Source organism: Vulpes lagopus, chromosome 1 (assembly GCF_018345385.1).
Source record: "Vulpes lagopus strain Blue_001 chromosome 1, ASM1834538v1, whole genome shotgun sequence".
Lineage (NCBI taxonomy): Eukaryota > Metazoa > Chordata > Mammalia > Carnivora > Canidae > Vulpes > Vulpes lagopus.
In genome coordinates, this window is record NC_054824.1 from 60,575,358 (window position 1) to 60,602,862 (window position 27,505).

General features: G+C 49.3%; 2 protein-coding genes across 5 annotated transcripts in view; one reads left to right on the top strand and one right to left on the bottom strand.

Moving 5' to 3' along the window:
* The window catches only part of TMEM63B (transmembrane protein 63B), a 25,958-nt gene extending 16,399 nt beyond the window's left edge, over positions 1 to 9,559 (bottom strand). The window contains exons 1-5 of one of the 3 annotated variants that reach the window (XM_041746178.1): positions 9,402 to 9,559; positions 8,964 to 9,095; positions 1,529 to 1,711; positions 1,165 to 1,244; positions 872 to 913 (exon numbers count right to left, since the gene is read on the bottom strand). In XM_041746178.1, the coding sequence (XP_041602112.1) occupies positions 872 to 913; positions 1,165 to 1,244; positions 1,529 to 1,687 (281 nt within the window). In that variant the 5' untranslated portion in view covers positions 1,688 to 1,711; positions 8,964 to 9,095; positions 9,402 to 9,559. Of the gene's footprint in view, positions 1 to 871; positions 914 to 1,164; positions 1,245 to 1,528; positions 1,712 to 8,202; positions 8,343 to 8,963; positions 9,096 to 9,401 lie in introns of those variants that run through there. The other 2 variants (XM_041746171.1, XM_041746185.1) reach the window with 2 other exon arrangements.
* MRPL14 (mitochondrial ribosomal protein L14) lies at positions 8,415 to 21,282 on the top strand. Of its 2 annotated transcripts, none has more exons than XM_041746199.1 (3): positions 8,415 to 8,544; positions 18,773 to 18,851; positions 20,814 to 21,282. In XM_041746199.1, the coding sequence occupies exons 2-3, from the start codon at positions 18,781 to 18,783 to the stop codon at positions 21,178 to 21,180; spliced, it is 438 nt and encodes a 145-aa protein (XP_041602133.1). In that variant the 5' UTR covers positions 8,415 to 8,544; positions 18,773 to 18,780; the 3' UTR covers positions 21,181 to 21,282. The 2 variants fall into 2 exon arrangements, with proteins under 2 accessions (XP_041602133.1, XP_041602143.1); XM_041746209.1 differs by lacking the exon at positions 8,415 to 8,544 and adding an exon at positions 8,582 to 8,656.
* The last annotated feature ends 6,223 nt before the right edge of the window (positions 21,283 to 27,505 follow it).

The window sequence follows — 27,505 nt, forward strand, 5'->3', positions numbered from 1 at the left end:
CAGAGCTCCAGGGGCTAGACAAGGCACAGAAAGCGCAGAGGCTGAAGCGGGGAGGAATGATGGCCTTCTCCCTGCCTCTTTCCTTCAGGGGACCTGGGGGGAACCAGTGCAGGTCAGAGAGTGAGGGGAGGAGGGTGTCTTCATCATCACCCCCTGGAGGTTGAACTAAGAATAGGAGCAGGGCCTGCAGTTCTGGAGCTGACCAGCAGGGGACGGGAGAGGAGGGCAAGAGAGCCAATATTATAAGCACAGGGCAATGGGGTGCTGAAGTAAAGGATGGATTAGGAGACCCCTGGTAGGGCTTGTGGGTATTGGGGGCTGGGTGATGTCTCTCAGGGGAGTCCCTACCCTCCCTCTGCCCTGACCCCAGCAGCTGCTGCAACTCCAGCGCCAGTCCTAGAGACAAGAGACCATGATGTGACACAGAAGGCCAGACTCAGGGCTCCTTGGGAAGCCCCCCTCCCAGGCCTCCAGAAGGGGTGAACAGGGAACCCTGAAATACGAAGAACTAGTTGTTAGGGGATGGCAAGCCACTGGTGACACCCAATCTTGTCTCTGTGACCAACAAGTGAGTGTTCTGTAAGTGTCCAGGAGGACAGTCCCTCTTGCCCAGCTACCCAGAGAGCAGGGTATGTGAGGAGGGGCTTCTACCAGGCTTAAAGCCAGAGAGAGAGATGGGGGAGTGAGGCAGAGACAAGTTGGGGAGCCCCTGCTCTGCGAAGCACACCGCCTGCGTTAATCCGAAACATGAGCCTGCAGAGGAGAAAACTGCAAAGAGAAACCAGTAACTTGGCAGGAAGAGAAGAGAAGCATGAGAGAAGAAAAGGGAAAGCTGGTTTAGTGGGGATGAGGGGGCAGGTGCCCCACATACTATTCTTGTTCCACTCGCTCCCTCTCCTGCTGCCGCCGACGCCTGGGGACAGAGAACAGACAGGGTTAACAGGGGTGGGGGAGGGTCCCTGCAGATTGGCAAATGACAAGAGGCCCAACAGTAGGCCCTCATGTTCCCTCATGTCTGCTCTGGGACTGGTCCCTCTTCATCCCCCCAATAAAGGGGGATGAGAGAGGGCTGGTTCTTTCCTATCCCCGAGGAATGAGTGTGTGTGTGAGGGTGTATGTGAGTGAATGAGTGTGTAGGGCTAAGGGAGAGTCCCAAAGTCTTACCTGTCAGCATCTGTCACCAAGGCCAGCCGCCCATAGTCCCAAGCCACTTTCCGGAGGATGGAGAACAGGAACAGCAGTGCCTGAGGGCAGAGAGAATGGTTGGCAGGTAGACAGACCGTCCCCCCAGCAGACTAGCCAGGAGGGCAGTGGTAGAGGGGCTAGGATCTTGTCTTACAAAGGGATGACCCTGGCTTGGGTGAATGATCAGAGGTCAGGCTTTTTGGTATGGGTGATACGGACCCCTCCTGCAGTTAAGCCCCAGGGAGTGAGGGTCAGGTGGAAGAGTGGTTAGAGCTGCAGGTGTTAGCTAGCTGCGTAGAGGGTGCAGATGCTAAGTGGGGGGTGATGGTGTGTGGGCACTCACAAGGAAGCACATGAAGTCAAGAGCCAGCACGGTGGGGACGCCCCCGAAGGGCAGGCCCTGCAGGACGGTGCTGCGGATTCGGGCACTGTAGCAGTAGTCCTTGGGGTTACTGTTGTTGAGGGCCGTGGTGCCCAGAGTGGCCAGAAGGAAGGGCAGCATGGCTGCTACTGCCGCATGGTCCTCCTGGGCAGAGAGCACAGTGGTCAGCTGGGCTGGTCCCCTCTTCCCTTCATGGCTCCCATCATGAGCATGAGGCGAGGGAGTGAGGGCAGATCACCCGGCAAGCCTGGGTGGGTGGAAGCACTGGCTTCTAGAGATAAGGGCCTGGGGAGGGGAGGGGTGAGTCACATGGATTTACCTTCATTGGCTGTAAGGCTGAGACCCCACCCTGGGTCTGGGGAACTCAGCCCAGATCTGGACTGGGGAGACTGGTTTTTCTAAGCTGGAAGTTGTGAGTCTCTAATGTCTACCTCCCACCACCTCCATACCACACACACACACACACTTTCATGCTTGCTTTCTCTTTCTCTTCCTCTCTCTCTGTGTCCCTGTCTCTGGCAATTGAGTATGAGGGAAGATGGGGAGAGGTCTTAGGCCTAAGGATTCAAGGCTAAGAGGTGGGGTCTAGAGGCCAGGGGAGGATGAGTCAGGAGCCAGCTAGCTCATCCTGATCTTCTCTTCCTACCTCTATTAGAAAAATGGCATGCTTTCATTTGCTTAGTTTTCAACTCTGTTAATCACTTTCTCAATACAATTAGCTTCTAAAAAAAAAAAAAAAAGAAGAAGAAGAAAAAAAGAGATTCAGCTTCAGAGCTGGCCCTCTGTGCTCAGAGTAAGGACCTGAGCACAGAGGGGTCAGAATGGGAAGTCAGTTAAAAAGTACACTTCTGGGTTTGTTACCTGCCTGGTCTCAGCTACTCCTGCCTACTCTCATTGCTTTTCTTCTGCCTTGGAAGCAGCTACACCCTCCTCCCCCCTCCAGCTTCCTCACCTCTCCAATTATCTCAGCACAGGGGTCACCTGAGTGGCATGAGGACTACAACTCCCAGAGTGCCCTGCTCCTGCCTCCGGAGCAGGGCAGGCTGGGAATGCCATGCCCTCCAGAGAGCTTTTCCATTGGCAAAAGAAGAGGGAGTAGGCGGGGGCCTCTTAGCCTGCCCCAGCCCTGGACTGCCAGGGTAGTAGCCTCCTGCCCCGACCCCAGCGCTGCCCAGGCGGTCCAGCCCTACAGTCTGAGTGGCTGGGGCGGGGAGGAGGAGGAGGTAAGGGGCAGCCAGCCCAGATACCTGGATTCTGGAAGTGCCTGGGGACAAAGCCTAGCAGGGCTCTGGGGAGGCCCCAGGGTGGAGGAGACACATGGCTGAGGCGCTGCTGCCCCACCCGCGTCCTACTGGGGGGGCCCCTGGGGGCCCCTTCTGCCGACTACACTGAAACTCTGCCTTGAGGCGGGGGTTCCCCAGGGAAGAGAGGAAACCAGACAAAGAGAGAGAACAACAAACCTAGAATAGGTGACTGTAACTCTGGAAGCAAGCAACCTCCAGCCCCCTGGGGAGACTCAGAGGGTTTCTCCTGCCCACCCGATGCCTGCTTTTCCCCAGCCTCTTCCTAACACTTCAATTACAGGGCAAGAGACACCAGCTCTCAGATGGATGGGGGAAGCTCTGGTTATGTTTCACTTGGTCCCAAGGAGTCTCAGAAAAACCTGTGTTAGGAAGGCTAAGGTAGTAACTACCCGGTGTGTTATGCCTGCCTCCTCTCTTCCAGGCCACATTGCCTTAAAAAAAAAAATCCCAGGGGCGCCTGGGTGGGTCAGTCAGTTAGGCATCTGCCTTCAGCTCAAGTCACAATCCCAGGGTCCTGGCTCTCTGCTCAGTGGGGAGCCTGCTTCCTCCTCTCCTTCTGTGTGCTCACCTGTACTCTCTCAAACAAAATCTTTTTTTTTTAAATTTTTTAATTTTTATTTATTTATGATAGTCACAGAGAGAGAGAGGCAGAGACACAGGCGGAGGGAGAAGCAGGCTCCATGCACCGGGAGCCTGATGTGGGATTCGATCCCGGGTCTCCAGGATCACGCCCTGGGCCAAAGGCAGGCGTCAAACCGCTGCGCCACCCAGGGATCCCCCCCCGCTTTTTTTTTTTAAGATTTTATTTATTCATGAGAGATACACACAGAGAGAGGCAGAGACACAGGCAGAGGGAGAAGCAGGCTCCATGCGAGGAGCCCGACATGGGACTTGATCCCAGGACTCCAGGATTATGCCCTGAGCCGAAGACAGATGCTTAACCATGGAGCCACCCAGGCGTCTCTCAAATAAACAAAATCTTAAAAAAAAATTCCAAAACCAAAACCCCCATTAATTTAGTGATTGCAACAGGCACCATTTATTGAGAGCCCACTGTTCCAAGAATAACACATACATAATTTCACTTAATCCTTAAACAGTCTTGAGTTGGATATTATTGCCATTTTAAGATGAGGGTACAGGGGCTCAGAGAGGTTAAGTAACTTTCCTTAAGTCACACTGCTAATAAAATGATGGTGTTCAAACCTAGGTCAACCTCTTTTTAAAGCTAGAACACAGTTCACCATGCTTTTCTCATGTGCCTAGAACAGTACTCTGTAAAACATGAAACCTTCATAAAAGCTCATTAAATGTTCCCTGGCTAGAAAACACCAGAGCACTGTGGGAATGTGTATATTTAGGTGTGTAGATGTGTGCTGATGTGTCTATTTGTGTGTGTGTTGCGGGGAGGCAGGATACAGGTCTCTAAGTTGAGGTGTGTGGTGTGTGTGTGTGTGTGCCTGGGAGGCTGGGTATGTAAACATAAGGTGCATAGAACCCTGGGGCACCAGAGTTAAAGGTACGTATAGGTAGCTAGGGTCTCTGGTATTTGGGGACCCTCTGCATTAGCGCCTCCCTCGTCAACTCCCAACTCCAGTATACTCCAGCAATAAAGACAGTCCATTCCTACTTTTTGCCCGTCTTCCTAATTCCAAGGCTCCACCTGATGAGAATGCAATGGGTATTAACCCCTGAAGCGTCCCCCTCCCAGTCCTCTCCACACCAAAGGAAGGTGGAACATTCTGGGAGCTTCTATATTAAGGAGACCCCATAGGATGGGTGAAGGTCCAGGTAGATGCTTAGTAACTGAAATTATTGTGCCCATCTGCTGCCTCCCTCTTCACAGTCACAAAACACTCTTCCCTCCACAAGTGCATTGATCTTTTTCTCCCCAACCCCGGCCCCTCTACACCAATAACCCAGGAAGGCAGGGCACACTTGCAGGATCAGATCACTGCCCCCACTTTACAGGGGAGGAAGTAGGGACCCAGGGAGGAGAAGCAACTCACTGAGAGGTCACAGGGCAGGTAAAGGGTGGAGCCAGGGCTGGTGGCTCTTCAGGCTGACTGGGTTACTCTGAGCTCCAAATTGTGAGGGTGGGGTTGCTGGGCTGAACTTCACCTAGGGCAGCTGTTCAAAGTTTTTCAGTGAGAGCAGCTGGGAGTAGGGAAGAGACTGAGGCAGAATATTTGCAGGGAGGTGTTGGGGTGGGGGCAGTTCATCCACTCAGCCAGCTGTATCCTGGAATTTCTCTAGTCTGACACTGAGGCTTTAGCTAGCAGTGTGTGGAGGGTGGCAGAGGACTTTATTTCCAGCTATCTAAAGGTTGTTATTTTACCATTAAGAAGTGTGTGTGTGGTGAGGGTGGGGGGAGATTTCATTTAGGGCCTGGGCTCATAGGAAGGCAGTGAGGTCTGAAGGGAGGAGGTGATGATGGAGGCCAGCTCTGCTACTATGTAACCTGGGCCTCAGTCTTCCAAACTGTAGCAAAGAAGTATTAATATCCTTGCTCCACCCCTCCCAACTTCACTGGCCTGGCAAAAAAGTATCCACAAATGAGAATAAAGGTAGTAGGAAAAGAATGCATTTAAAAAGTATCCACAAGTGAGAATAAATATAGTAGGAAAAGAATGCATTTATCAAATACTTGTTTTACTCTGATTTTGTGCCAGGCACAGTTCTAAGCGCTTTACACATGTCAACTCATTTCCTCGCCATCAGGATCCTGAGAAGAAACTGAGGTACAGAGAGGGTATATAACTTGCCCAACATCACACAGCCTGTCTGTCGGAGATCCAGATATAGACTCAGGTAACTTGGTTTAAGTATATGCTCTTGACCACTGCATTTTGCTGCCCCGCCAACAGAGTAGCTGCTTCCACCAGGGGCCTGGGGGCTGTCAGCTACGGCTCTGGAGAAATGCCACACCCTATTTCTGTTTGTCTTCCTCCTTGCCTGTAGCTGCCAGGCACAGACCCTGTGGTTGTGATTTCAGGTTTCGAGAGAGGGGCAGATGACAGGCAACAGGGCCTGGTGGTTAAGAGTTCAGTCTCGGGATCCCTGGGTGGTGCAGCAGTTCGGCGCCTGCCTTTGGCCCTGGGTGCGATCCTGGAGACCCGGGATCGAATCCCACATCGGGCTCCCCGTGCATAGAGCCTGCTTCTCCCTCTGCCTATGTCTCTGCCTCTCTCTCTCTCTCTCTGTGACTATCATAAATAAATAATAAAAAAAAAAAAAAAAAAAAAAAGAGTTCAGTCTCTAGGATGAGACAGATCTGGCTACTGACCTGGGCAAATTTACTTCACCACCCTGGGCCTCAGTTCTTTCATCTGAAAAATGGGAATAATTCAGTAGTGTGGTTGTTTTGAGAACTAAATAAGATGATTTATGTAAAACTCTTAATACAATTCAAGTCACGTGATGGATTCTTAAAAAATTAGCTACTGTTATTAATAAAGTGTGGCTTTAAAGGGTTGGTTTAGTGGAGAAAAATTGGTCAAAATCAAAATAAAGGAAAACAGACTTTAATATAATAGAGCCTCTCACTCAGGATGGGTTTCTTGTTTAGACCCAGGGGCTCATATGGCATTTGAGACCCAGCCACTAAGTGGCAGGGTGTGTTTCCAAACTCTTCAAACATACCCAATCCGTCTGTAGCAGGTTGGAAAGGTTGGGGGAGCATAGGAGGGTGATGCTATGCTAGGATGGGTCAGAAGTTCAGAGAAGAGAACCTGTTATTGATCAACAACCAGGCAGGGTGCCAGACTCTTTACCTGTGTTATCTAGTTGATCCCCATGACAAATCATGTAAGGAGATGGTAGTAAACACACTTTTATATTAAAACTAAGGTTCAGACAGGTTAAGTAACTTGTCAAGGTCACACAGCTAAAGAATGGCAGAGCTGGAATTTGAACTGAGGTCTCTAAGACTCTGTTACAATTGGAGAGAACTTGTAGGATGTCCAAAAGGGGGTCAGCTACCCTAGCTACCTTTAGCCACCCACCACCGGCCTTCTGCCTTGCTACATCCCTACCCACCCACTCACAGGTCAAGCCTGAGTTGGGTGAGGTGAGCCAGCAGCAGGCCCCAGCATGTGCCACCTGGAGCAAGCCAGGGCCTGGACCCTCTGGTGCCCTGGAGGACAGTCATGCTGCCAGCGCATCAGGGCTGGAAGCCTGGTAGACACTCCCACTCCTCTCCTCACATGCACCTGGGAGGCAAGACTGAGGGTCCGAACTCAAGAGGGGCCGTGCACAACCTCATTCTTCCTGGGCAGACCCAGGGAAAGGCTAGAGGATGGTACTGGGTAGAGAAGCCAGGGCTCTCCTGCCCCCCAGGGAAGTGGAGTGCTGAGCCAACAGACCTCCCCCCAGGGGACCCTGGCAGGTGGCAGGCACAGAGCCCCAAGGGCAGGCAGCCCCTCTGACCTCTCCTCTCCACTTCCCAAGTGTCCTTCTCTTCTGAAGAACAAGGCACCAAATCCTTGGGGCTGCCCTCCCTAGGCGGTCAAGAAGGCCAGGAGGGACAAAGCGCGCCCCCTCCCCCCAACAGGGCCTTTGCCCCACTCCTGGTTCCGCGTCCGAATCCTTTCCCCACCGCACCCTCCAACGCAGGCCCGGGCGGCTCATGAATGAACTGCACTGTGTGGGGCGCAAGGAGAGGACACGCTCACGCTCACGCTCACGCTCACGGGGCCAGTCGCCTCCCCAGCCCGCGACCAGTCCCCAGGCGGGCTGGGGGCAGCGAGCGGCCGGCCTCGGGCCAGCACCCGCAGACCCTGCCCTTGCACGAGCCGAACCGCTGCCCCGGGCCGGCTTCTGGGGTGCTCAGCCCCAGGAACAGGAGAGAAGATAAAAGAGACCGAGGGCACTGGACTTGGCGACCCTGGAATCCAAAACTCGGGGGCGGGGGCGGCAGGTTCCCCACAGCGGCAGCGGGCTGATGGGGGCGCAGCTGGAACCCCGGAGGGGCGCGCGGGGGACGCGCACCTGGACTGGGCAGGTGGGAGAGAGCGGCGCTAGGGGGCGGGGGCCGGGGCCGGGGCCGGGGGCGGGGGCGGGGGTCCCACCCCTCGGGATCTCCCCAGGGCTGGGGACAGACGGCGGCGCACATCTGGACCCTCGGCAGGGCTCGGAGGACTCGTGTTTGGCTCAGGATGGCGCGGGTTGGGGGCGGCGCGCGGCACCACTGGGTCCCGCGGGCCCGGGCACCTCTGGGTCCCGCAAGGAGGCTGAAGGGAGGGGACACGCAGCTGAGTCCGGGGTTCTCTTTGGGTGGTGGTAGGATCCTCAAAGAAAAGAGAAGGGGTTGGGGAAGGGTCGCGTACTTACCCCCAGGCGCAGACTCGGCTCCGGCTCGGAGCCCCGGGTTGGGGCGGGGCGGGGCTGGGGGAGGGGGAGGGGGAGTCGCTGGGCGGCTCGAGCTCCGGGCTCCTGCGGCGGCCGCGGCAGTGTCTGGGGGAGGGGGAACGGGAGGAGGGAGGGGGGGAGGGGGCGGGGCCGCGGACGCCCCGCCCCCCACGCCAGCACACGCACGGCGCGCGCGCACGCTCAGACGCCGCTCGCCGGGCCGGGTCGGGCGCGCAGGCGCAGTGTCGCGGCCGCGCCGCGGGGGGAGAAGGCGGCGCTGGGCCAGGGAGGCCCGCGGCGGGCCGTTCCGGGGCGGCGAGAGCGGTACGGCGGGGTGGCGGTGGGGAGTGGGCATTAAGCTCCGACTTCTCGTCCGCTCTCTTTCCTCCCCGCAGCGGGGAAGGCGCGCCCCGTCTCCCCCGGGGCTGGGTGGGAGGTCAGTGGGCCCCTCGGGGGCGGAGGGCAGGGGAGGCGTCGCGCTGAGCCGGGGCGCCGCGTGACCCGGCCTGACCCCGACCCCGACCCCGACCCCGACCCCGACCCGACCCCGCGGGGCTCGCCGGGGTCCCTGCGGCCGGCCGCCCCCGCCTGCGCTCGCCTGCCTCCTGGGGGTGGGGGCCGTGCCGCGCTGCAGCCCTTGACGGGCGGCCTCAGCCGGTCGCCGCGCCGCGGCCCCTCGAGTTTGTCTGCTTCTCCGCTCCCCTTCCTCCCCCAGCCTGTCCTCCGGCGACTTTGGGACTCGCCTGCGGGGCGCTTCTGTGGTGTGGGGAGCGAGTCCGCTGCCTTCACCGTCGTGCGGATGCGTGGCTCCGCCGGCTCCAGGGGCTTCCCTGGTTTCTCATTTCAGCAGAGGCTGCCTCAGCCAGGGACTGAGCCTGGAGAGATGGAGCGAGGGGAAGGGAGAGGGAGGGACAGGCTTGCGCGTGCCTGTGGCGCCCACACAGACCGCAGAGGCCTGCAGAGCACCAGCCTGTTCACCGAATCCGGGGAAGGCTCTTTTCCTTCGGGCGTGGAGGGGGCCGGTCTGGGGACAAAAAGGAAGTCTTGCTTTCCGGAGTGGGCCGAAGCGAACCGTGCCGTCCTGGGAGACTGGACTGAACTTACAAGCAGGGTAACAGAAGGGCCTGTGATGGAGCCCCGTTGGGGACTTGGGAAAAGCTGGGGGATTAGGAGCTACTCACACCCCGGCTGGGCTGCTGGCTGGGCCGCTGGACGGAGGAGGAAGGGCATTGCCCACCCGGCTGTGTCTGGTCCTTGTGATTGGTCGTTTTTCTCTGCTGGCCGCCGGCTCTTTGAAGGGTTCATTAGTAGCTTGTGGAATGCCCCTGGGAGGTGGGACTTGTTGCAGTTCAAACTGAACTCCCATTCAAACTAGGTCCCATTGGTTAGCTGGGATCCAGTTTAGTGGATCATGGCCATCATTAAAAAAGAAAAAAAAGAAAAAAAAAAGGGGAAGAAAAAGAAGAAGAGATCACTGTGCATTGTACCTAGACCAAGTATTATTTCTTGATGCTTGCTTCAGGTGCACATACGGATGTGAATGTGTTAGGTGTTCTACCCTGTGTGCTTTTTGTGTGTCACGGAAAACTTCAAAATGTATTGGTCTTCTGTATCCTCCTGTTTGCTTTCTTGCCTTCCTCGGTCTGAATGTTCAGTCATTGAAACTGTACAGGAGGATGCAGCACCCTGGGAACATACCGTAAAGAACAGAGTGTGTTTCTTTTTTTCTTTTCTTTTCTTTTTCTTTTTTTTTTTTTTAGGGAGATAACTGCCCAGGAAGAAAGACTGTTTACTCTTCATTCATGGAAGTTAAAGATTTTTTTTTTTAATTTTTATTTATTTATGATAGTCACACACAGAGAGAGAGAGAGAGAGAGAGGCAGAGACACAGGCAGAGGGAGAAGCAGGCTCCATGCACCGGGAGCCTGACGTGGGATTCGATCCCGGGTCTCCAGGATCACGCCCCGGGCCAAAGGCAGGCGCTAAACCGCTGCGCCACCCAGGGATCCCTATTCATGGAAGTTAATGCAATTTAAGAACAATCATTTTGTCAAGATAGGAGGTGGGTTGGCTTACTTGGGAAGGATAGAAAGGAGTGTGGGGTGAAACCGTCTTTGGTAGACTTCCTGGTGGGAAGGGTCATTGTAGGTTTGGATTCTGCGAGTTGTTTTGAGTAGGAGCAAGCAGTTTAGATGACAAGGAATCTACTCTGTTTTTTTGTTTTTGTTTTTGTTTTTCTTGGATGGAATTGTCCATTCAAGCCTTGGAGCTTCTTGGAGGTATATTTCCTATGGAGCTTCTTGCTTATTGTGTTGATTTTGTGGTTGTAAAGCTGGTGTGATCCATTGCCAATAGCACTTGTAATGGAAGTGGATCTCTGAGGATCATTGCAGGGTATTTCTTATGTATCACTATTTTTTAATCTGAACATGTGGGGGATTCTTGGTCTATTTCTGTCTGTGCCTGATTAAGATTACCACATATTAACAGACAGAGAGAAGAGGGAACTTTTCAAAAACCCTGAAATGATAATTGAATCACATGCACTGTGGAATCCATGAAGAAACAGTGGCCGAAATAGTTTATTGTTGCTCCTGAATATCAGGGGTAAACACCTTGGCATGGAATTCATTTTTCAGGTGGCACTCTGTTGGGCACTGAACATGATTATTTAGACTCTCCTCAGCATTTAGAATCTTAGATGATATGAGTCCTTTAAAACCTGCCTTGCCCCATTTTTGTGTTGGGGGATCCACATAAAATGGATTTTCCTATTGTTTTTGTTACTTGGGTAGTTCTTATGGTTATGGGGGGACTTGGGACTATGGGGGGACTAGTTATAAGTTAGCTTTCATTTTAGAGGCTGATTTGTTTTGGATTGTAGCTCACCCTTGTGCAATTGTACATGTGTATTAGCAGTGACAACCAGTTTGTAAGAGAGGACTGATTCAGAGTCCAGCAATGTTGCTCTGGCTCAGATGATCCACTCTCTTGTTAAGAAAGGCACTAGGTAGCTTATTCTTTATTAGTGAAAAACAAGTCAGAGTGAGAAAGTCCCCATCTAAAACTTTCTAAAAATCATTTATGTCTTTAGAAAAGGGAAGAAGCACTTTGTCATGTCTACTTTAGCTGAAAAACACTTTTAGGAGTGAAGAATCTTAAGACACACCCATGGTGCCTCCCTGAGAACTAGAGAGTGAAGCTCTTCTCCCTGGTCAGCATCCATGGGAACAGACTGCTTATGCTGCAGACCTAGTCCCTACTGGTTAATTCAGAGAGGGATTCCTCACTTGAGGATGACCCCTTTCTTGAAGGAAGCCAAAGCATTTTTATCTGCATGCTTCATTGCTCTTCCCTAGGACTCCTAATTGACAGAGTTTCTGAGGCCCCAGAGGATGGAAGTCAAAGAGATGTGCTTTCCATTAGCAGCATCCTGTCTTTGAGTCCAGGGGCTCCTCTAGGCTTTTCCTTTTCTCTACTGCCTGCCTGCCCAACTGACATCTCCATAAACCCGGCTCCTTGCCACTGGCCCAGTAGAGGTACTAATGGGAAGGATTAGTGTATGTGATTAAGTAGAACTTAATTTTGCCTTGTACAGTTTTTCTGACTTTGACCATACCAAGATTGTTACAGACTTATTTCTGGGACACTGGCGAGGTAGGGATGGTGTGTGTGTGTGTGTGTGTGTGTGTGTGCGCGCGTGCGCGCGCGCGCGCAGCAAGACTAGAATAGATAAAATCCACACACTGAAAAACCAACTTGAATAATTGAGAATTATGATGTATATTAAAAAACCACTATTTTAAGTACTTTTTTAACCAGGTGGAACATAAAGTAAATAAATAAGCATGGGACAAGAACCCTGGAAACATTTTATCTTTGTGAATGAAATTGAGAAATGGGGTCCTCACTGGTAGCTTGGTAGAAACAGCCCACTGTACCATGGAGGGATGCTTTGCTTATTGATAGTGATGCTGTGAAAACTGACACCTTGGTAGGAGAATCAGATCAGTTTCAGCTTTGGTCCTGGGCTGGGTGTAGTGTAGATATTTATTGAAAAGACAGGGGGTGCCTGGGTGGCTCTGTCAGTTAAGCATCCAATTCTCGGTTTTGGCTCAGGTCATGATCTCAAGGTCATGGGATTGAGTCTGCATGGGGCTGTGCACTCGGTGGGGAGTCTGCTTGAGATTCTCTCCCTCTGCCCCTCCCCTCACTTGTGCATGCATGCTCTCTCTTTAAAGTAAATAAATCTTTTTTTTAAAAAAAGTGCTTTTTAGGTAGGTGGGGGATTGGCTAGATAGGTGGTATTAAACACTGGGTGTTGTATATAAGTGATAAATCAGTGCTAATTCTACTCCAGAAACCTATACTGCATTGTATGTTAACTAAGTAAAATTTAATTTAATGAAAAAGCTTTTTAATACCTGAATTTTAAAAGATTTGGCAGAAGAGAAAGAATGCTTGCCCTCTGTGAGGTGTGTTTCTGTGAAGTTTATTAGTGATTAGAGCAGCCATCTTAGTTGTGTAGGGTAAAATAGATACAGACTTCTGACCTTGGACAGTCAGCAAGTTGCTTAGTATTTTGGACTTCATTTCTTCATCTGCAAATGGTACTTTATTGAGCCCTCAGAACTATTCAAAAACCCTTAGCAGATTCAGCCCATTGCAGACTGTTCCTTTTTGTTACTTGTCTATAGGTTTCTGTTGGGTGCTCATCAAGGGAATCATCCATTGGCTCAGTCAGTAGAGTAAGTGAGTTCGAGCCCCATGTTGGATGTAGAGATTACTTAAAAATAAAATCTTGGGACGCCTGGGTGGCTCAGCGGTTTAGCATCTGCCTTTGGTTCAGGGCATGATCCTGGAGTCCAAGGATCGAATCCCATGTCGGGCTCCCTGCATCGAGCCTGCTTCTCCCTCTGCCTGTGTCTCTGCCTCTCTCTCTCTCTGTGTCTCTCATGAGACACAAATAAATAAAATCTTAAAAAATAAAATAAAATCTTAAAAAAAAAAGGGAATCATCCAACAAAGTGGTCTATGAAAGTACTTCGAGAATTGTAATATATTCTACTTGGATGAGGTTTGAAAAAAAAATGCACAAAACTTCCTAAAAGGGACTAATTGGACAACAAAACAATAATGGGGTTTTTTTGTTTTGTTTTTTTAAAACATTTTACTATTTATTCATGAGAGACACAGAGAGAGGCAGAGACACAGGCAGAGGGAGAAGCAGGGTCCCTGTAGGAGCCTGACATGGGACTCGATCCCCGAACTGGGGCCACACCCTGAGCCGAAGGCAGACGCTCAACTGCTGAGCCACCCAGGCGTCCCAAATAATGAGTTTTTAAGCAACAAATAAGAGTACTTTTTGGTACAGAAAAATTGGGGTGACACCTGCAGGAGATAGATTTTTTTTTTAATTCTTGGAAATGGGTAGGCTTCTGCCTTGCCCTGCTTTAATTAAGAGGGATGCTTCTATCTTTACACTAAGTGTTTTTCCTTTTTGTGGCTAGACCTTGCATTTGTGTAGTGTTTCTTTTCAGTTACTGTCCTTTGAACACACCTTTGTGATTGTGCTGAACTTTTTTTTTTTTTTTTGGTCTCTATTTTTAGAGTCTATTCATCTTGAGAGTCCTTTAAAATGTACTTAACATGTTCAGGCACTTAAAGATGGAAATTGTTCACGTGGAGACAATATATATGTATGCATGTATATCTCTCTCCTATTTTTTTAAGATGTTATTTATTTATTCAAGATAGACACAGAGAGAGGGAGAGCGCGCGCGCTAGAGGCACAGGCAGAGTGAGCAGCAGGCTCCATGCAAGGACTCTGATGTGGGACTCGATCCGCGGACTCCAGGATCACGGCCTGGGCTGAAGGCAGGCACTAAACCACTGAGCCACCCAGGGATCCCCTGTATGCATGTATATATCTCTGATACTAAGTATACCATTTTGCTGATCCTTGCTCAAGTGGTACATTCTTGCTTTCCTGAAAGCACCAGAGGTATAGGCTCTTTCTGTCTGCTTTTCCAGCTCAGTCTCTGTGTGTTAAAATTCACTAAACATGAGTTCCCCTTGTCTAGGAGGCTTCCCCAAGTCACTGGGAGCCTGAGTGAAGGACACAAGAAAGACCACCAACCCCTCCATTATGGAACCTCTCTGGAACTGGAGCATGAATTGCAATTGCAGATTGGATTGTATTCATTTAATAGATACTTAGTAAATTCCATTTGTGTGCAATTACACTGAGTCCTCTAGTGTGTAGCACTGAGCAGTGCAGACCTGGTCCCTGCTCTCACTGAGTGTATTTCCAATGGGACCTATAAGGTGTTGCCAAGTAAAATATTCATCTGTGTGTCCCTGAAACTTAGAGCCCTCCCTGGTCTTCAAAATGGAAGGGAGATCTTAAAGCTAAACCAGGATGGAAAATGAACACAATTCTTGGATTGTATGAAGTAATCTCTCTTTCATTCCCTCCCTCCCTCCTTTCTTTCTTCCTTCCTTCTCTTGCTCCCCCCACCCTCCTTCCCTCTCTCCGGAGAAGTTGTGATTCACACTCTAAACCTGGAGGGCAATACTTGATGCTGACCAGGAAGTGGCATGAAAAGCCATCTCTGGCACTGGAGTCTCCTGAATAGTTGACCTCTGAGTGAGAGTGTCGTGGAGGAGGAAATGTCATTGGGTTTTTTTTTCCTGTGCAAATACAAGACTCAGAATGACATTGCTTGTGAAACAAAGCATTATATATAGACTGCTCTGAAGTGAATCAGGGCCTGTGTCTGCTGATGGATTTATGCTGGGAAATAACATCAAGGTCAGTCAGAGTTGCTTTGAAGTATATTGCTGCCTCCATTACTCTTGTCTGATCCAAACCAGTTATTTAGTGGTGGGATGAGGTGTTTTTCCTTTGGCAGGGAGGCTTCCCCCAAGTCACTGGGAGCCTGAATGAAGGACACAAGAAAGACCAGTGGGCATTGTAGGCACCAGGCCCAGAAGATGATTCTAGGGGCTTGTAAACATGGCATGGGCTAATCCTCCCATGACTGGTGCTGTGGTTCTCCTAAAGTATGCTTGCATGTGATGTCCCGGTTCCTGATACACAGGTAAGAGCTCTACAGGGTCTGGCTTTCCTTCTGTGTGGAGCCACAGGTGAAGGGATTCTGTTTTTCTGTTGGCTACCTCATTTATTTTATTCAACAAATATTCATTGTGTTCCTATTCTATCAAGACTTGCTGGGGTCTTTTGCTGGAGTGGGAGTGGAGGGGACCATAGGTTTTTGTTTTTGTTATTTTAAAGAAACAAGGGACATGTATACAGTAAGTGAACATATTTGGTTCTTCTGTGCTTTCTTGTTCATGAGAATGCTTACTGCTGTTCACTGGATGTCTTAAGTCCTTTGGGTGTGGCGGCAGTCACTATCAAATCCACTAAAGAGCTAGTGAAAAGTCTTTGAATTGGACCTTGTGAAAATGGAAGCACCCCCTGGAGATATGAGTGTGTTGCTCCTGTGTCTGAGGGAACTACACATAATCCTTATGATCTGAGTCTATATGATCTGTGAATTCTTGTGTGAGTTCAGATGCCATGTTACCAAGATCTCTGGTTCCTGAATTTTGGAAAATGAGTAGCAAGAACTAGAATGTTAAGAGTTATCAGCCTTATCTCAAAAAAAGTATCTAAATTTATGCAGTGACTGAGTTTGGATAGCGAACATTGGAGCTATGAGAGTTCCTCTGGCACGGGATCCCCCAGTGTCCTCAATGTGCAAGAGGGGTAGCAAGTGATGCTGCAATTTTACACGAAGCTTCCTGGAGGAGATGCATTTGGCGCTGGGTCAGATTTAGCTGGGCAGAGATGGGCATAGGTTGTGGGGGTGGCTTATGAGCAAGGCATGGAGAAGAGGTCTGGGTTTGGGTCTGTGCCCAGGCTGCCCAACAGATTGGAGAGAGGTGCCTTGAATCGTGGGTTTGTTGGACCCAAGTTGGGAAAGTTCTGGGAAGCCCCCAGCACTTTGGCAGTCCTTGGATTAACATAAGTGTTATTGAGGAAGAGGTGCAGTGTGGAGAGGGAGGGTGTTGCAGTTCTCAGGAGAGGGAATGTGGGTGGGTGGTGCTGGGCTAATCTTGAGGGTTCTGTGGAGGAGCTGAGGAGCCTCTTCCTGGGAGTGAGAACAAGGGCCTGCTAGAGTCAGATGGGAAAGCTTGGCTGACATCAGAGGTCCCTGTAGCCTGGACCAGACGGACTGCTTTTCAGAGCCTTTAAAAAAATTTTTTTTAAGGCTGGTTTTTAGTTATTGTTCAGTCTGGAGCTATTCTTGCCACCTACACTACACATTGTCTTCAAAACTTAAATCGGATTAAAGTGAGTAATTTTCACCTGGTGTTTATACATTTCAGTTGATTCAGCAAGCGTTGAGTTGGGCAAGAGAAAAATGTGCCTGTGATACCAGTGATGGAACAAAGATGAATTCACAGTTGGAAAAATATTAATATTTAAAGTTAAACCATGCATGTTAGCTGTTGAGTAAGAGCTTGGGTTTGGGAAGCCCAACTACTGGGGTTCAGATTTCACCTTTGTCACTCCTGGCTGTGTGACCTTGGGCAAATTCTCTAACCTCAACGTGCCTTATTTCCTCATGTGTGAAATGAGGCTAATACTAATGCCTGTTCCATAGAGTTTTTGTGAAGCTTAAATGAGAGGATAACGTAAAGCCCTCAGTCTAGTGCCTGGTGTGTTATAACTATTGGCTAAATTTTCAAAAAGAAAGAAAACGGATGCCTGGGTGGCTCAGTGGTTGAGTGTCTGCTTTTGACTCAGGGCGTGATCCTGGAGTTCCAGGATCGAGTCCCACATTGGGCTCCTGTGAGGAGTCTGCTTCTCCCTCTACCTGTGTCTCTGCCTTTCTCTCTCTCATGAATAAATAAATAAAATCTTAAAAAAAAAAAAAAGAAAGAAAGAAAGAAGAAAACATAAGCAGACCAGATGACCCTTAAATCTGCTGCTCACCCTGAACTCGCCTGCAAGAAGTGAGCATTATATGGCTGGGTGAAGCTATAAGGTGTTGGGGAAGACCCTTGGACTGAGGCTAGGCCTGGTTCTGGGTTTGCCTGTGGCTAGCTGTGAGTCTTCACACAAGTCACTTCATCACTCTGTAGTCTCTCTGTATCTCTGTTTCCTCATCTATAAGACGAGATGTAGTTGGATGGGCCATGACGATGCAACAGAGACCGCCAGTAGGTGCTGAGTGTCAGGGACTGTGCTCCGTGCTTCATACAGCTTATCCCATGACCAGCTGTGAGTAGTTATTGCAGATGGGGAAGTCAAAGCTCAAGAGTTCCTGTCCCAGGTCACCTAGCTTTAAAGGTAAAGCTGGCCTCGTCTGCTAGTCTTTGATTCAATGTGTCAGATGTTGATAGTTCTATAAGGTCACTGCTGCCTTTTGCAATTACTTTTCTGATCATAGTTACATTTTGGCCAGTGCTTCCTGAGTTACCTTATGGAAAACACTGGTGACTAAGCTTGTGATTTGAGGCTAAATTGTAGTTAATGAACATTTCTGGAGTGTCTGGATATTTCTTTGGAAGTAAATAGTGGCTCCCTCTCCCACCCTTATTAAATAAAATCTTATCTGAGGTGCTTTGAACTTAGGTGAGGGAAGGCTGTGTGTGGTAGAGGTCTTTCTCAGCAGAGTTCTCAATGAGGCCATCTCAGCCAAACGTTTGGATAGAACAGGCATGTTTTGCAGCTGGCTGTAGGATTTTCTTACACATGACCCTAACTGATGCCCAAGTGTTGGCGGGCAGCTGGGGTTGCCCTATTTGTTGGTGCTAGGGAGCCACAGGGTTGGGGTTCTCCAAGTTGGAGGCATTGGTGTTGGGTTGGGGTTTGTCCTTTTATCTCAGACTTGTTCTCCCAAACTCTACTTTCAGCTGTAGTGTGGGGCAAGTAGTTTTTCCGTGTTATATTGTTGTTTGGGATACTGACCCAGATAGCGGCTTTGGTGATTGACTTGGCAAGGACATCCTTTGGCTCTACTTGGCTAGCCCTGAGCTACCCAGGTGTTCTGGCTTTTATATTTGGGGAAAGGTAATGTGGTGACAAGACAATACAGCCGCTACTCGGGCAGTTTACCTTTAGGGAGTAAAGTTCAGACTTCAGGAGGCACCTGAGTGTCAATGGTGGCACTAGTATGCAGGCCTCTGGAGGACTTGGGGAGGGGTCACTAGTTGGGTGTATACCAGAGGATTCCTGCTTTCTTCCTGTCTGTGGAAGTGATGTAACCAGGAAGGCATCCTCTGTGCTATTGTATTATAGCAAGAACTGCTGTGGGCCGTTCCAACTCTCTGACCCCAGTTAGAATATGAATCAGCAAAACTGTAGCTGGAGTTCGATCTAATCATCTGCGTATCTTTTAACCACTAAGATTTATATTTAGTGACTAATGATCTTACGCTAGAAGTACCATCTCCCACATGAGTCCTTGGCAGGCTGGCTCTGAATAAGGAAGGACACTGATTTAGAAATAAATCCTTTCCCCCTCTTTTCCTGCAGGATTTGCCATGGCTTTTTTTGCTGGGCTCTGGGGCCCCTTCACTCATGCAAGCAGAGCATTCAGCCAGCGCAGTTTCAGGTAACTTTCCCATTCAGTTCTTAGAGCTGTGTCTTGGTAAACCTCCCATCAGGGATGGGTATTATGTGACTAGAAAGGGAGTGGGAATGAAGAGAGGTAGGCTTGGCATCTGGGAAAACTAAAGGGGCCAGAGCAGCTGGGGTTTGGTCAAGTTGGGTAAGAGGATTGGTAAGGAGGTGGCTTTGCTATTGGAGAGGGAATGGCCTACAGTAGATGAAACTTCAGTCCTTGCCAGATTTATAGTGACCCCAACATATCTCAACCCTGTCATTCCCCCCATGCTTGAAAACCCTCTTTTAAAAACAGAAGCTCTTTTTAAAATGTTATATGCTTATTACCAAGACTCTGGCATGATAGAAGTGTGACAGCCTCCCCTCCTTTTAGATGCTAAGCTAGGACACAGAGCATGGGGTTCGTTCTTGTTGGCAAACATGCCTCCTGGCCCCATTTGTGCACTTACTCCCTGGCATTTACTGAGCACTGTGCCTAGGGTTGGTCATAGATGAATAAGAATTGCTTCCTGTGCTGAAAGAGTCTTCACAGTTGGCCACAGGAGCAAACTTGGAAACAAGTCTGAGGAAATGTGACCAGTATAATAATAGAGGTTTGTACGGTACTTTGGATAGCTTGAGACCCGAGCTGCTAATGAAGGAGGAGGAAAGGAGAGCAGAGGCAGCCTTCCCAGAAGGGAAGTGGGAGCAGGCCCTGTCCAGTCCTCCAGGAAGGGCTCCAGGCCTCCAGGGAGGGCTGAGAGGTTTGGCGTGCCTGGAGGGCACAAGGTACTCTATGGTCCTCAGAGGGCAGGTAAGTGGGGCCAGGTCAATAGTGTAGACAATGGTGGACCATTCAGCAGTTCTAAGGGGGAGTGGTCTCAGTTTTATGTCCTAAAAGAGCTCTTGGCTGGCAACACAAGACACTAATGTAACAGTCTTGGTGTAAGAGAGAAAGCTGCCAAACTGAGAAGTATTGGTGGAGGTGGAGGGAAAGGACAGAAGAGCTTCACAGGTAGTATCATTAGGACTTGGCAGCCAGAGTGTTGATGGAGAGAGAGATTTATGGCTTGGAGGCTAGAGAAACCATTATGTAGATCAGAAATGTAGCAGCATGGGGAGGTTTGCAAGGGGAGATGTTGAGGTCAGCGTGGGACCTAGTGAGTCTACAGTATCACTGGGACATGTTGGGAGCTGAGAGTGGAAATGTAGGGCCAGAATATAGGCGAGGAGTAAGGCTGGAGATGGGATTTACTAGTTGGAAGCAAAGCGAATAAATAAAACTTCCCCAGAGTAGGCATGTGGGATATGAGGGGAGAGCCTAGGATTATCCTGGAGAATGCTAGCATTTGAAGTGCTGGCTTTGGGAAAATTGAAATCCCACTGTTATCAGATTGCTTAACAATAGTGTCTCTGCCTTTAATAGGTACTGCTTAAAAAAAAAAGTTCCATTCTAATGGGGGAAAATGCATTGAAACCTTGACTTATTTCTGGTTTCTTCTATCATGTCAGGGGACTCCCTTAGCCAACCTACTTACTCCTATCACCTGGTTCCCAGCAACACATAGATGGGAAGTTTGGGAATCAGTTTATTCTGGGGGAGCAGGTTTTACAGGCTAGGCAATAGGTGTGGCCTGGCCCATAAAATATTCCCTTAATCCTCAGAGTTTTTTTGGATACCAAAGGCTTTCAGTTAGGCTGCCATGAAGTTCGTTGTAACAGAAAGTTGGGCTGTCTTTAAAATCCTTCCAAATTGGAATGTTGACCCAGCAGCAGAAGCTTTTGATTGTGAGGAAGCTGTCTTGGGCACAGAAAAGTCTTCACAAGCACCTGATTTTCTGTCAGGGCCTTGGGTTTTGCTCTGTTCAGCATGTCATTGCTAACGTGGATCTCTCCTAGGCCTTGGCCTCAGGGGCCTCTGCACACTGACCGGGAGAGACACAGACCTAAGACTTTTTTTCTCTTTCCCCAGCACCACTGGGAGCTTCAGTGCAATTCAGAAGATGACGCGGGTCCGTGTGGTGGACAACAGCGCCCTGGGGAATACTCCATACCATCGCCCTCCTCGTTGCATCCATGTTTATAACAAGAGTGGGGTGGGCAAGGTGGGTGACCGGATACTGCTGGCCATCAAGGGACAGAAGAAAAAGGCGCTCATTGTGGGGCATCGCATGCCTGGCCCCCAGATGACCCCCAGGTTCGACTCCAACAATGTGGTCCTCATTGAGGACAATGGTAACCCTGTGGGCACTCGAATTAAGACACCCATCCCTACCAGTCTTCGCCAGAGGGAAGGCGAATTTTCCAAGGTGCTGGCCATTGCTCAGAACTTTGTGTGAGTGGGGCTCAGGCCGCTGACTGCAGGGGAATTCAGGGGAGGGCACTCTGGGCCCCCTTGGCTGGGGAACAGTGTCCTATGAAAAAATAAACCTTTTCATGTATGTTTCTTCCTGAGCTTTCTGGGATGTAGTCATGAGGTGAATGGCACCGAAGCAGTTAAAAGGTGGCCAACCCTTGTCTGGCCACACAGATGGCATGAGGTTTGAGCTCATCCAGGATTATCAAGCTCTGGAAAACGGAGGTACAGACCAAATTCCAGTTCATAAATGTACAGTTGGACTCTCTCATTTTCTAATCAGGCAGGCTTTTTAATTTTTTATTTTAATTTTTTTGCCACTCAGAGTATCCTCTTTCTGTGTCAGAGGGCTCAAGATACTAGATGGTTATGAAGATTATAGTTTTTTTTAAAAAAGATTTTATTTATTCATGAGAGACACACACAGAGAGGGAGAGAGAGAGAGAGAAAGAGAGGCAGAGACACCGAGGGAGAAGCAGGCTCCACGCAGGGAGCCTGACACGGGACTCGATCCCAGGTCTCCAGGATCATGCCCTGGGCTGAAAGCGGTGCTAAACCGCTGAGCCACCCAGGCTGCCCCCTGAAGATTATAGGTTAGCATGAATAACAACAGAGGCACTTGATTCATCTAGTGGAACATTGCCTTCAGGCTTCACTAGAGCCCAGACAGTGATCCTTTCTTTACTATGGAATACCCTGTGCTAGGGGCCAAGACACTCCTCTGTGTTCTGTAGTAGAAAGCTGCTTCCCTTAACGGCTAGGGAAATGGACTAGACCTTTTGTTTTGCAGATGACCTAATCTTGGGTTTGTGTAGGTGAGTCCATTTATTTGTTCATCTGGGGGAGATTTGGTGGCTCCCTTGGTTCCTTTAATGAAATCTCATCAACTCATTTATAACATTCATTTATTCACTCAAAATATTCTCGGCACACATTCATTATATATTCCAGTGGCCTCTGAGGGTCAGAGTAACATAATGATTAATAACACAGGCTCTGTAGCCAGACTACCTGGGTTTGAATCCTGACTCCACTACTTACCACTTAATGATTTTGGGCAAGTTATTTAATTTCTCTGTCTCTCAGTATCCTCACCTGTAAAACGGGGATATAATAATGGCACCTATTTGGTAGGATTGATGGGAGAATTCAGTGAGATAATGCCTATAAGTGCCTGGCAATAATAAGTACTTGAGAGGTATTAGCTAATTTCTGTTGTTATTACTCTGCATGCCTGCCTTGAGAAACAGCGGTGAGTACAAGTAGATGAGGTCCTTGCCCTCATGGAGCTTACAGTGTTCCTGGGGAAAATCCACACAGGTCACATAATTACTCAAATGCAAATCCTCAAGTGTGAAAGTGCCTGTGCTAGCAGGGTTAGACTTTTTCTGAGGGATTAGAGGCAGCTTCTCTGAGAAAGGGTTGCATCAGCAGCTTTCTGAGGAATGAATAGAAATGATAGAAGTCAGAATAATGGTTACCTAGGGGCTGGGGATGAGGGGAACTTAAGGATATTGGAAGTGTTCTCAATCTAGATCTAGATGAGAGTTATGGGAATGTATACATCTGTAAATAATTATTGACCTGTACATAGTAGTGTACTCTGTGTACTTTATACCTTAGCAAAAATGAATGGTTAGGCATTAGGTAGTCAAGAAAGGAGGGGGAAATGTTCCAGGCAAAGGGAAGAGCATGTGCAAAACCCCTGTGGCAGCAGTGAAAAAGCCAGTGTGGCTGGAGAGTGAGTCAGGGTGTGGTGTAGGATGAAGGGAGGGCCAGGGCCAGGCTGTGCAGGGCTTCATAAGCCCTAGGCAGCTTTCCTTGTCCTGAGGGCATTGGTGTACTGTTGTGGGAAATTTAGCATGTGGAGTAGGGGTGGTGGGAGATACTGGCCTAGATTTGCTCTATGGACAGGCTGAGGGAGGCCAGAATGGCTAGCATAGGCTTTGCAGCAGACCCTATGAAGATGACCATGAGTTGGAGAGGGATGGTGATGAGAGAGGGAAGTAGAAGTCTTTAGGAGGTGCAGTTGACTGGGCTTGGTGGTACATTAAGACGGTGGAGAAGAGGAATGGGTTCCAGGTTTCTGGCTGCCATGCCTGGATGGTTAGTCCTATCAGCAGTGAGGGGGGAGGGCCTTAGAAGAGGTCTGGGGGGGTGGGTGGGAGCTGTTGGGGGCATCTGGATAAGGGTGCCTTTGAGACATCCAAGAGGAATCAAGTAGGTAGCTGGATGCAAATGATCTCTTAAATTGGAATGGCACTTAGTATCTGTTTTGAAAGTATTTACGTATATGTCTATTCTTGGGTCCCTCCCAGTCCCTAGGTTTGGCAGGCACTGGTCCTTTAGATGTTTTTAATGATGTTTTAGATGAGGACGCTGAGTTTCCTAGATAATTTCACAGGGTCTTAAAACTAATAGGTGGGAAAAACTGGTCTTGAGCTTAGATCCTGGGACTTTACCTGAGGGGTCTTCTCACATTATGGGGTCTGACTTTTGTGTTTGATGAGACCTTTCCACCTTGAGTTGATCTCTAGCTATGATCCTAGAGGAGAATTTGAGTTTTCTGAAGTCACTGGGTATACCCTGGATCCTGTTGCCTGCTAAGGCCCGACTGCAAGGAAGGGAGGGCTAGTAGTTTTCTGTCTTCCTAGTTGAGATGGGCACCGCCCCCCCTCCCCAGGGTTCCTCTGACTGACTCTGATTCAAGGTACCCATGGGTACCCAAGGTTCCTTTCCATCTGGCCCTCTGAAAGGGCCGCTAGAGTCTGTGGCTGGCATGCTTTGCTGCAGTGGATGGCCGTGGCGGAGGAGGAGGACTCACACACAGACCAGGACCTGCTTTGTCAGTGGTGAGTGTCTCTGCAGCTGCAGTGGCTAGTACTCAGTTAGCTTGTCACTTCTGTGTTCTCCAGGCTGTTCCTGAAGGTTCGCAGGAGAGGGGTAGTGGTGGGGAGAACCCTCCTGGAAAGGAAGACAGAATTGTGATTCTCAGGCAGGCACCACCAGCTCAGAGGCTGGGCCTTTGCTCTTTCCTGAGCTGCCCTCTTGCTTCACAGGTTCCCTGCTTTCTGGAGTCAGACTCACTCCTTCCTGTGCCCTTGGTCAGTGGAGAGTGCATGGATCCTTTCACGAGTGTGCAGGGTTCTGCAGCTCTGCCGCATTCTTTCAGTTAGTTACCTGCTGCCACTGAGGCTACCCAGGTCATTCAAATGATTGTCCTTGCTGTCCCCTCCTCTGGTCTTCCATGGGTTTAAACACTCCTCCCAAGGTGATCTGTGCTGACCACTGGAAGGCTGTGGTTTCTACAAAGCCGAGTGGCCGGAGCCTGCTCTCTGTCTGTGACGCAGGCCTTTCCAGAGCCCAGCCCAGAATAGCCTCAGCTTTGCAGTTTTTCCAGCTGCCCTATCACTTTGCAAACTGGGATCTAATTTGCTGTCCACCCTCCCCACCCCAGTGTCTCAACCAATACCACTTTCTTTGCTCATGAAATATTTATAATCACAGATTATGTTTCCCTATGAGTCTAGGCTGGCTTTTGTTTTTTTCCCTTCTGCACCCTTAAGAAGCTACCCCTGACAGGACAAAGAGCCTCATGTCTCTTGGTTTATAGGCTTCATTGCTGTGTCTCCTGAGGGGTCTGGTTCTCCCCACAGTTTTACTCCCTTTGCTTGCTATAGCACTGCGAAGAAATGTGGAAGGGGCTGTAGGCCTGTTGTTGTGGTTGGGAGATCTGGGCTCCTGTTGGGCTTGTGCTGCTACCTAGTTGTGTTGGGCAAGCCAAGCCTCAGGGCAGTTGCACAAGAGATGAGTGCTCAGGGGACCCAGCTGATGGGGGTGCTTCTGGAGTAGTTGGACATGCTTCTGGCTGCCACCCCTGCCCCAGCCACTTTGAAGGGCGTGCCCTTGGCTGCAGGTGGGGACCCGGCCAAATAATGTGCAGAGATCGTCTTGTCACCACCAGTGCTCCTGGGAAACAGAAGCCAAGCACTTGTGGCAGGGTGGCCTTTTCCTGGGTGATAGATAGTTCCCTCCTGAGACTTGAGCCCAGCCTTGCTATAGCGCAAATGGGCAGTGGAAGAGAGTCCATCATGAGGCTGAATTCATCTGAGGCCTGCCTCCTGCGTCTGAGGGGAGGAGCTCCTTCCTCAGCAGGGGATCTAGCCCCAGGGTGCACCTCCTCTGGGGCCCACAGGCTCTGTCCTCTCTTGGGTACATCCTCTTTGGCTTCCCTCCTTCATCCCCTCCTTGCCTTCCTTGGCCTCTTTTCATGCTCTCTCATGTTCTTTCTCAGCTGCTGAGAATTCTTGTTTTTGATGAAAATTGCGTGATACTGGAATCAAATGATTAACTGAAATTCATATCTGTCTGGGCAGCTGCATTTCTTTCTTCCCTCTGATTTTGTAATTCAATCTTTAACAAAAAGTTTTGGGACTCTGTTTTATTCTCTTTCACCTGGAGGATGGGTACAGATCACAGTTCAGTTCCTCTCAGCATTTTGGACATTTGCTGAATTGTTTTCCCAAATGTTAGTCATGTGCCAAATTATTGGACTTCCCAGGTTCACAGTGGTCATGAGTTTGCTTCTCAGTTTTTGGTATCAAGCCAATGTCTTTATGATTTTTTAAAGCCAGTAGTTTCCAGCCAGATTCAGGAACAGTGATGCCTGTTGTCATTTGTTTGGTATTGTGACAGGCTATCTCATAAGATACAGCACAAGATTTTTTTTTAAGTGTGAGTGACCTTAAACATTTTGGGAATTTCACAAGAGTTCTTGAATAATTGAGATACCCTTGGATATTATGAAACCTTGATTGGCAATTGATCTTAGGGCAAATGTTTGCTTGCCAAATAGAGGCAACTCTTGGTCAGCCAGGACTGATGATCCAGCGTGGAATCACAGCCATCCTCCTTGCTCCTGGTTCCTGCTCTGGGATTCTAAAGGCAGGAGGGCCCAGCACTGAGTACAGGAAGAGGGCAACAGAGACCTCTCCTGCATGCCAGTCCTTTTCAGATGCTGCTCCAGGCCTGGGTCTGTGGGGGATTTCCCGGGCTGGCAGTGGTCTCTGCCCACCCATACCTACGGGCTGACCCAGTACCCTTCCAGTTCCTCATTGGCCCCATCCATAATTACAGAGACGCACTGATTTGCTGCCAGCGCTGGTTAAAGGTTTGCTGGTAAAGGAGAATGAAACCCTTGCCTGAAATGAGGTTTTAGGGTTACCTGTGGATTTTGTGTTTCTAGGCTTGTCCCCCAAATATGTGAACGGTTGAGAATTAGTTACACAGTCATCAGACTTTGCCACAAATCTCCTGTCCTACAGTCTTCCCTTTGTACTTAACTAAATTGCTTTTCAGTAGGCAACTTCCTGCAGAGATGGTGTATGTATGTGTCTTTTTTTCTCTTTTGTCCATATAAAAGTTAATTTTAGTCTGACTACTCTCTTTATAAGAGCATGTATTTATGTTTAAAAAGCTTGATGCCAAAGTACTTAGTGAAGTGTCTTGATACCTGCAAAAAATGATCAGTTGATGAATCTAAATGAGTATATGGCAATTGTACTATTATTTTATTTTTTAAAAAAATTATCTATTTGAGAGAGAGCAAGAGAGCATAGATGGAAAGGGAGAGGGAGAAGTAGGCTCCTTGCTGAGCAGGGAGCCTGATGTGGGACTTGATCCCAGTACTCTGGGATCATGACCTGAGCTGAAGGCAGATCCTTAACCGACTAAGCCACTTAGGGGCCCCTCTTTTCATTTATTTTCGGTTTGACATTTCCAAAATAATGATAGGGATAAAAGAAATAAAAAGGAATTGTCGCATATCTTTTTTTTTTTTTTTTTTTTTTAATTTGGAGGATAAAACCAAGCCTGTATTCGAAATGTGTTCTCAGTGGTCGGTGCCTAGCCTGGGCCTCTGAGCCTGTGGCTTGGTACTGGCTGATGGGGACCGGACAGTTCAGATGGCAAGAGCTGGAGCTGTGTAGTCCACTTGCTGCTGCCCACGCTCCAGCTTCTGGCTGGGCCTTTCGCACTGCCCCTCCCCTGTCCTCGTGGCCTGGGCTTGGTTTGTCTCCTTTTCTTCTTCCAGGAATGTGGCAATAGTGTTTCTAACTCTGTTCTAACATCTGGCACAGAGTAGAAATGCAGTAAGTGTTGAATTAATAAACTACTTCTATTTAAGTTCATGGTGAGTGTTTAAAGGAAAGAACTTTGTGCTTCCTAAATAATTGCTGTTCTTTGGTACGTACTTTGAGTTTTCCTTTTTGTGACACATGGCTGGGAATGTAGGGTGCTTTTCTCACGGG

Excerpts from the sequence above, each read along its gene's own strand:
- MRPL14 (XM_041746199.1), top strand. The coding sequence starts at position 18,781 with ATGGCTTTTTTTGCTGGGCTCTGGGGCCCCTTCACTCATGCAAGCAGA. Across the intron at positions 18,852-20,813 it reads TTCAGCCAGCGCAGTTTCAG|CACCACTGGGAGCTTCAGTG; the intron begins GTAACTTTCCCA and ends CTCTTTCCCCAG.